The 9821-nt window shown below is 37.1% G+C and overlaps 1 protein-coding gene across 1 annotated transcript; it reads left to right on the forward strand.

Annotated features, from left to right (window-relative positions):
• The first annotated feature begins 7288 nt into the window (after positions 1-7288).
• On the forward strand, positions 7289-8883 carry LOC124091187 (hemoglobin subunit theta). Its single transcript, XM_046442148.2, has 3 exons — positions 7289-7497; positions 7602-7824; positions 8624-8883. Exons 1-3 carry the CDS (start codon positions 7406-7408, stop codon positions 8750-8752), a joined length of 444 nt encoding a protein of 147 aa, XP_046298104.1. The 5' UTR covers positions 7289-7405; the 3' UTR covers positions 8753-8883.
• The last annotated feature ends 938 nt before the right edge of the window (positions 8884-9821 follow it).

The raw sequence follows: 9821 nt of genomic DNA on the forward strand, positions 1-9821 counted from the left end.
TAAAACTTAACATAAAGACTCTGATGGTCCAGCTTCAAAGTCCTCACACTCACACCCAGAAATTAGCATTCATTAGAGTAAGCATGAACACACACACACACACACACACACACACACACACATACCACAATCCCATATCCAATCTGTCAGAAAGTCCTGGGGGCTTATGTTAAACATTATCCCTTGCTATCAACCCCATTGCTGCCATCCTGGTCTAAACCACTATTATCACCACCTAAATTTTAGCTATAGACACCTAACTGTTTGTTGGCTCTGCTCTTACCACTGCCCCCACACAGTTTCTCCCCAACGCAGAAGCCAAAGCAATCTTTTAAAAACTGTAAGTCATATATGATCACCTCTTGATTCAAAACCTTTTGATACTTTTCTGTATCAATCATAATAAAGCAAAATCTTCACAATTTTCTACAGCAATAATAATTGTTAATGGTTATACTGTGTTTATTATAAATCAAATACTCTTGTGTATATATGCATACTTATATATGGCATATATGCACACATATATATACACACATGTGTATTCTATGTGTGTGTTTATGTATCTGCATGTATAAGTTTTTTCTTACGTTTATATAAGTATCATTTATGTCCCACCTTTTATGGTTTAGAATCTCTACAACTATATCTTCTTCTACATTCCTCTTCACTTAATCTGTCCCTATCTTGGCCTTTATGCATTCTAAGCATCCTCTCATTTTCTGATATTTAGAAGTGCCACATGAATAGGTTCCTCATCACCTTTCATATCTGCTTAAGTGCTGCCTTCTAGTGAGGAAGTCCCTGCCACAGTATTTTAAGGAGTAATAATCCTTTACCCAAATTACATTCTATCCTTCATTTTAGTTCCTCTTTTTTTCTTCATAACATTTAACATCATTGGTATATACTACATACTTTACTTGCATACTTACCAGTTCCTAACTGTCCCCCCATTGATCAGGGCTTTTGTTTAGATACTGTTTTTGTGTTGTGTACTTGGCACTTTTATAGTTGAATGAATAAATGAACGATATATGGAAGTGAAAAGATATATGGACCTAGCAGCTACCCAATATGTACAAAGAAATCAGTGAGGAATGCTGGGAAGGTAAGGCTGTTAGAGCTGGGGAGGCCTCTGCAGACAGTACCTCCAGGGGTTGCTATGTTCCAGGATTGCGCTCATTTGTTTTGTATTCTGAGATTTGCTCTTAATAGCTTATTCTGGCTAAAATGAAAGACACAAAAGACTAATATAGAAGCCAAGGTATTTATGAGGTATTTATGTATTTACATTGATATTTATAACTGAAATATTCCTACATGAGCAATAAGGCCTTTCCTTTTGTTAAGTAAAGGTAGAAGAAACAAACTATGCCAAGCAGAAAGCCTGAAGCAGCCATGCCACTAAAGTAAGTACCACACCAAGCATCAGATACAACTACTCACTTAGCCTTCCCGGGAAGGACAGTCCTGGCCTGGACCTCAATGCTAAGTGAAGTTCAAAACATCTCTAACTACAAACCAACAGAGCAATTTTCAATTTCTATGCTATCCTATTTTGCCAAATATCTCTAATGATATTTTGCTTTATACCTCAGAATATTTCATAAGACTGCACTTGCGAGTTTCTGGTCTGGAAGTCATTCTATCTTCTTCAGACGACTTTGAGCTTCTCTTTTGATCAGTCTTTTTTTTTTAAATCTCAGTTGAATTTGGAGAATACGATTTTTTTCCCCGGCTTTCCTGGCATTATATAGTCACTGTATTTTTCACATTTTTATAATGTTCATGTAATTATGACCACACACATAAACATACACATACATACCTATGTATCTATAACACAGAACACATTTGTCAGGTGTTTCTGAACCACACCAGATCCACAGACACTAGCTCACATTTCTTCCTTTATCTACTGAGGGAATAAAAAATGGGAATATGGAAGGCAGTAGAGGGAACATTCTGACTCTGTCTTTAGCTGAACTCCTCCCATGCCACAGCTCTGTGTAGTCCTGATCCCTTATCTCCACCCACAGTCTCTGACCCCACCTAGTTATCACCAGTGCAAGTCCCCAGAGGAAGAAAAACACGGAATCTGCCTGTTTCTGTATATGAAAAGACAAGCAAAGTAAAATAAACCCTGGAACATAAACCCTTTGAACAACAACAACAACAAAAGAACAATTAAGGAGAAAAAAAAGGAGGAGGGGGATGAGAAAGAGAAGGAGGAGGAGGAGAAGGAAGAAGAAAACATGCAGTTAGTGACTGACCACATGTTTGAGTACAGAGAAAAACTTGAGCAGCACTTTGATCCAGGGACCTGAAAAAGAGATTTTCCTTTCCTTCACAGTGCTTCAGACTCAATAAACTTGAGGTTGATGTGATTTTATTCCCATAGGATCTCTTTGGGACTAGGAATCTGGGGGAGAGAGCATTCATTAAGAAATCCCATCCTTGGTGACACAAAGCAAAGGGTCCTGCTTTCTCATAGTTCCTAATGGTGGCTGATCTTGTTAATGGTCTAACAACTACCATTGTTCCTTCCAGTCCAGCTCTGCTAACTTGCCAATCTGCAGTTTTATTTTTCCCAGAGAGTTGCATACTTTTAATTTAGGAAATATGCTATGTGACAGTGTCAACACAGAGAAGCCCAAATACTTTAGATGCCTAGGTAAGAAATAGTCCCATCTTACTTTTTTTTTTTTTTTTTTTGGTATAGAGGATTGAACCCAGGGGCACTTAACCACTGAACCACACATCCCCAGCCTTTTTTTTTTTTGTATTTTATTTAGAGACAGGGTTTCACTGAGTTGCTAAGTTGCTGAGGCTGGCTTTGAACTCACAATCCTCCTGTTCCAGCCTCCTGAGTTGCTAGGATTACAGGCGTGTGCTACTGCGCCCAGCCTTTTCTTACTTTTTTAGAATGCAAAGTTCACCAAATCAAAAATTTCACGTTTCTAGCTGCAGTAGTGGACTGTTAGTACATAATTGGATCTTTTCTAACATTTGTGAGTAGAGAATTTTAAACCCTGAATTGAAAAGAGGCCCATTTGAGTCAACTCTATGCTAAATGATTTGAATGTTGAGTTTATATATGTTTTGGAAGTGCCATGTTTGAATGAAATTTGTAAATTTTTATTTGACTTAAGTCTTGGATAAAGTAATGAGATTTGGCCCAATGCCCAGAGGTAGTGCTGCAGTAAATGGAAAGAAAAGGAGACAAAAAGAAAAGTACTCATTCTAATGACAGTGTCTATTTTTATGATGATTTCAGAGAAGTTTTATGTCATTCTTAGTTCATAGAATAATTAGACAATGCTATTTAACATAAATAAAGACAAACCAGATTTCCCAAGAATTGTAATCATGAAAATAAATGAAGACAACTTTATTTAATTAAGGTCAAAAACTGCTAAAGAAGAAAATGAAGCTACATTTAAGAAAAACAGGACATTTATGACTTTTCTAAGTTACCAAATTCAAATTTTAACTTTCAAGATTCACGAGGCAGAAAAATGTGGAATAACTGGCTGCCTCTGGCTTTCCCATTCCTTCTTTTTGGAAGGCTTCCTCCTGCTGAATGGTGCCCATGTCATCTCTAGCTAACACAAAATTGAATAGAACCATTCAGTTTCATCTAGTACTTTTATAACAATATAAAGCAGAATAACAGAAGCAGAATAACAGAAGCAGAATAAATTATAGCCTCTCTAAGGGTCCTAAACAACTTTTTCCTCTTGCTCATAATTTGTTTCTATCTTAAAATGAAAGATAAAAGAACTTATTTATGGTAAATAATAACCATTGAAACAACTATTTTTTTCCACAGATGTGAAAAACATCAGTAAAGTGAAGGACCTACTATACCTACCAATAATTTTTTCATATCAATAGCATCCCAAGGACAGTAAAATATTTGAATCTTTGTTTCAAATGCATGTTATAAATTAAGACATAAATGTTTAACAAAACATAGAATTTTTCCCTGTTGAAAAAATTATCTTAAATTTCTTAAAATCCAGCAAAGAATTTAGAAAATTAGAAATGCTGCAGGAAACCCTAAAAAAGCATGGCTTAATTTCTATTAAACTTGAGTGTCTTCTTCTTTTTAAAGTTTTTCCAAAAATGTCTTAAACATACAGAGTTTTTATTTTATTACTCTTTAAGTAAATAAACCATAAGTGAACATTCTCACTGATTTTGTTTTCTGGCTTTTGATTCTTTCTCATTTGTCCTGCATAGGCGTGTCACTTAGTTTTACAAACTTTTGACTTTTATCCCAAAGAAGGAAGACAATAATCCTTCATTCATGGTTGATAGGAGAAAGAAATGCAATATTTATTAAGGAGCAGTTGAATCCACAAATACCTAAGCAATAATGAAACTGCTGTCAGCCTGCCTGACTTGGGAGTCAGAATTCATCCTTCACACACTGATGCACAGACCCACTACCTTTAAACCTGCACTCTGGAAGCTTTTGGCAACAACCGAACAAGGGATAGGCCAAGTCTCTGAATGGAAGTGAGGTCTGGTTTCATAGGCCATAAGTAGTGGAAGAGATATGGATTTTAAATTGGGTCTGAGAGAGGAGGAGGAAGAGAAGAACCAACTCTACACTATGAATGTCACAGAAGACTGGCATCCACACTGTGACCAGGAAGAAGGATGGAAGAGTCCAAAAATGTTCCCAAATTCTAGGCTTGAGACACCTGGTCCTTTTTCCATAGGTTTTGGCAGTATCTGATCCTCATACCCAAATTCTTCACAGTAGATCCATAGAAAATGTGCCTTGGAAACTAGAGCATTGTCTTCATGAATTCATTGCTCTTCCCAGAGTGGCCACCTGCTACTTGATCATTCATTGGTTTTCTACTTCCAACATCCAGTATCTTCTCTCTTTACCTAGAATTCTATCTTCCTGGGCTATGTATTCTATGTCAGGAAGTTTTAACCTGGGAACCACAGAACACTTAATGAGTTAAGAAAGATTTATGGGGATACCAATTCATCTTTATTTTCACCAACCTTTCTGAATATACCATATTTCACTAACCATTTGAATGGAGAAAACAAACTAGTATAATGTAAAAGTACCTGATGCCTACTTACAGATAGAAATCACAGATATTTTCATGTTATACTACAGTTGTTGAAGACATCTTTAAATAATATTAGTCTGTATCACTAGTTAAATATTATGGTAGTTGTAGACCCACCACTAAATCTAATGTATGTGTCAAGATGAGAATATAGTACCAAACACAAATTGAATATTTTGATACTTGATATAATTTTAATACATTTTAATATAATTTATTTCTTTGGAAATTCTATGTATAATAATTAATGAATTAAAATACATTGCTTAGCATGTATGGGTGTGTCAAACTAGTCCATACTTTAGGAATTCCTGGCTATATCTAAATTGACCATTGGTTAGAATATATTCCCATAATGATAATTTTGGTTAAAAGCTAATTTTAGTTAAAAGCTAAATGAAAGTGCACTAAAGATTCAGCAGCCTGGAATAATGCCAATTTGTGGAGTGTAATTGAAGCAGATAAAAATTTCTAGAATCACAGCAATAAGGCAAGCAAAATATTCTCATGTGCTAAGAGTGTTCATGATAACATACATAAGAAACAATCATAAATACCAATGCAGAGTTGTACAGCAGAGCAGAACAGAACTCTGGATAAACTTGGAATATGGAGACTTGGGACTCAGAAGCCTTACTGCTAAAGGAAAAAGGACCAGCAGCACCTAGGGTGCCAAAATGAAACAAACAAACAAACAAACAAACAAAACAAATAAATAAATAGAAATTTCTACTAAATAAATAAAAATAGACCTGTAGATCAAGAATCTTTCAGTTCTGGGAAAAAGGAGCAATAGATAAGTAAAATGGTAGAAGCAGATAAAGAACTACCTAGAAGCAAGAAATGGGCAGGGCAAACTAGACTATGGTAAGAAGCAAAATTTTTTCTGGAATTTTTCAACTCTGCTTCCTTTGTTCCCTCAACCATGAGCTCTGTCATTTCAACATTTACTTCACTTCTGAGACCTTGTTCCTTCATAAAAAAATGTGCATAATGACTATTATTACTAGTGCAGATGAAGTGGAAATATGCTTATGTCCTAGGAGCGTTTGTATTACATACATAATATAAATCTTCTTTATATATATAGATGAAATTGAATACATATAAATGTGTGCTTTCAACTTCAGCTCCAATGTGTAAAAAGCTACCCAGTTATCACAATGGGGTCATCCGAAACAAGGGCACTAGAGGAATTTGAAGGCTACAGAAAACACAATATATCCCAACTATGATCAATTCACTTGTTCCTCAGATTGATCACAAATCCTGGTTCTAAATTATTTCAGTCCCCTCTGCAGTCCCAGTATAGGTGGGAAAGACAAGCAAGAAGAGAGCCCAGGGAATATAACCAAAGCAACAAATTTCTCCTGAGGTCATAGAGATGGAAAGAGTGAGGATTCTCTAAAAGCACAGAGTATGATCTTGTTCTGTCCATCCTCTCTTGGAAGCCACGCAATGTACTTTGGAACTGGGGCAGTGGCCCCACTGTGGGTTCTTTGATAATGTGTTCAGCATCCAGAAGTAACCTGGTATGCTTCTTCTTTCTGGTGAAAACTAAGATCCAGAAATATCAGTTGCAATAACTTCTCAACAGAGTAAGAGTTACATGTGTTTTAACTTTCTTCCCCCTTGACTTAATTGTTGATCACTATCAAGATTCTTTTTTTTTTTTTTAGAGAGAGAGAGAGAGAATTTTTTAGTATCTATTTTTCAGTTTTCAGTGGACACAACATCTTTATTTTTTTATGTGGTGCTGAGGATCTAAACCAGCACCCCGTGCATGCCAGGTGAGCTCATTACCACTTGAGCCACATTCCCAGCCCTGTCAACATTCTTAAACCAAATATTAAACTTTTTTTCTTTTAACTGAAACTTATTTTCCCATCTTGGGCTTAGTTCCTCTCAGTGGGTCTTTCTTGGAAAAAGCAGATGAGAGATGAAAAATAGGGGTATTATCCTGGAAGATTACATGTGGAGAAAAGAATGCAAGGATAAGGAATAAGTTAAAGATCATGCTGTGGTTGGATGAGGAGAAGAAAAAAAAAAACAGTAAAGATATCTGAGGATCCAGCATGCATGATCACAAACTCGTGGTGGATTCTTCAGGGCTGTCCCTCTCCTGTTCTGGCCCCGCCCATGAGGGCCACAGCTCGACCTTGACCAATGACTTCAAGGAACTGCAGAGAACAAGGGGCCAGTGTTTCAGCAGTGAAGAATAAAAGACGCGACTCGTAGCCTCAGAACATACCTGCTTGTGACCCTTCCGTAATCACCAGCAAACTCCCAGACCTGACATCATGGTGAATCTAACTGCTGAGGAGAAGAACATTATCTGTGGCCTGTGGAGCAAATTGAATGTGGAAGAGACCGGAGGTGAAGCCTTGGGCAGGTAAGCACTGGATCATGATGAATGGGAGAGAAGGGTGAACATGACTCTGGCACATGAATTAGGAATGTCTCTAATTTTGAATCTGTTATTATCTCATATTGCAGGCTCCTTGTTGTCTACCCCTGGACCCAGAGATTCTTTGACAGCTTTGGCAACATGTCCTCTCCCTCTGCCATCATGGGTAACCCCAAGGTCAAGTCCCATGGCAAGAAGGTGCTGACTTCCTTTGGAGACGCCATTAAGAACCTGGACAACCTCAAGGGAGCCTTTGCTAAGCTGAGTGAGCTGCACTGTGACAAGCTGCATGTTGATCCTGAGAACTTTAAGGTGAGTTCCAGATGCTCATGCTTTCTTTATAGCTTTGACTTGAGGCCAATAAGGGAGCTGAGATTTTGACTGGAAATATTAGCCAAGACCTCAAAAATCATCCGCCCAGCTTGGCAGTGGAAACACAGATATCTTGAGGGCATAATTAAGACAAACCTGATTCAAAACTATTAACAATTGAGGTCATTTAGAAGCCTAAATATTCTTAAAACTACTCAGAAAATTCTGTCAGAACTGGATGTGTTTTCTCTGGAGAATAATGTAGACGATTATAGATTTGTGCAAGGAGAAATGAATTTTTTTTTTAATATATAGGCCAAGGATTTTTTCTCAAGGAAATGGAATTGCTGTTTCAGTGTGGATCTTAATGATTGAAGTTTAGGAAAAGATCTTGGGGAAAGTTTTAAGGACAGATATTTTCAAAGAAAATTTGAAAAATTCTCTAAAATCTATCCAATTCCCACTAAGTATTGTGATCAAGTAAAGACTTATTCCTTGGTTGATGGGAGATTTTAAATTGCCACTGAGAATTCTCATAGCACTAAAATCGTATGTTTACAGAATTTGGGTGAATGAAGAAAAAAAGAAGGAAGGAAATAAAAATGATTAAATGGAAAGAAAGGGTGAGGATATAAGGAGGTAGAATGTTGAATTGGGGGGACAAACTAACTTAAACCTAAGCTTAGCTGAGGTTGTCACTGTGAAGAAATATAGGTATAAAGTCATTTTTTCTCCTACAAATTCTCTTTGGAAACTCCTACTCAACCGCCTATGTGTCATTCTGTTTTTCATCTAACAGCTCCTGGGTAACGTGCTGGTGATTGTTCTGGCCTCTCACTTTGGCAAGGAATTCACCCCTGAAGCGCAGGTTGCCTGGCAGAAGCTGGTGACTGGTGTTGCCAATGCTCTGGGCCACAAGTACCACTAAACCCGCCTTCCTATTCACCAGTGCTCCCGTGTGTCTCCAGTACCCTCCTTCTGTACATGGGGACTGAGCTCAGCCTTGACAGCATAGCTTCTGCTTAATAAAACATTTCTTCAGTAATTCAAAATTGAAAAGTTTTGTCTTCTCCATATTTTACTCTTTTATACTGAGAAGTAGGAAGAGACATAGGAAGAAATGAGTTTCTTTGAGAAGTGTATAGCGACACATAAAGTCAAGTATATATTATTAAAAGGTCAAGGACACTAAGATGGGGAAGAATTTCTATGGGTGTGGGGAAATGGTGAGTTAAGCCAGCAGGGACTTGTGGGATAGTGTGGCAAAAACTTGCTACAGAGGGGTAAAAGGAAGTGGTAAATGATACCTGAGAAAGCCGATTTGTAGTACAAGCCAAATTTCATTAACAACAACAATAATAATAAAGTCTTGTGGGATCTGAGGTCTAGGATAGGATAACTATTTTAATTTATTCTAATATTCATTTTCAGCAGCTAGTTTGTCATATGTGATATGAAACTGTTTTAGAGGTATGGGGTTGAATTGAGTGATGACTGAGCGCTTTCTAGAATAAGTTCCCATGATTCAACAATAGCTTTCTCTTTTTTATCCTAATGGAGCACCATGGCTAAGACATATGAAATAATTGTACACTATATTCTGATAGAATATATCACACTAAAATGAAGTTACAATTAGCATATAAGTGGGGACATTGGGGGAAGAGGAGATAAAAGCTTTATGTAGGAGAAATCTACATGAGTAATTCAAGGCTCATGGTCTAAAACCAACAAGTCAGGGATTGGTGACTTGCATGAAACTGCCTCTTTGAAAGGAGAGTATCAACAAAGACCCAATAGTGCAGGACCTTGACTATAAAAATACAAGCTATTGCTGCGCCTGGTGGTGCACACCTGTAATCCCAGCAACTCCAAAAGCTGAGAGAGGAAGATCACAAGTTCAAGGCAGGTCTCAGCAACTTATTGAGGCTCTCAGTAACTTATCAAGGCCCTGTCTCAAAATTAAAAAAAAAAAAAGAAAAAGAAAAGAAAAGACT

This window comes from Marmota monax, unplaced genomic scaffold (assembly GCF_021218885.2).
Source record: "Marmota monax isolate L192 unplaced genomic scaffold, Marmota_monax_Labrador192_F-V1.1 WCK01_AAM20220418_F8-fsc00068, whole genome shotgun sequence".
Taxonomy (NCBI): Eukaryota; Metazoa; Chordata; class Mammalia; order Rodentia; family Sciuridae; genus Marmota; species Marmota monax.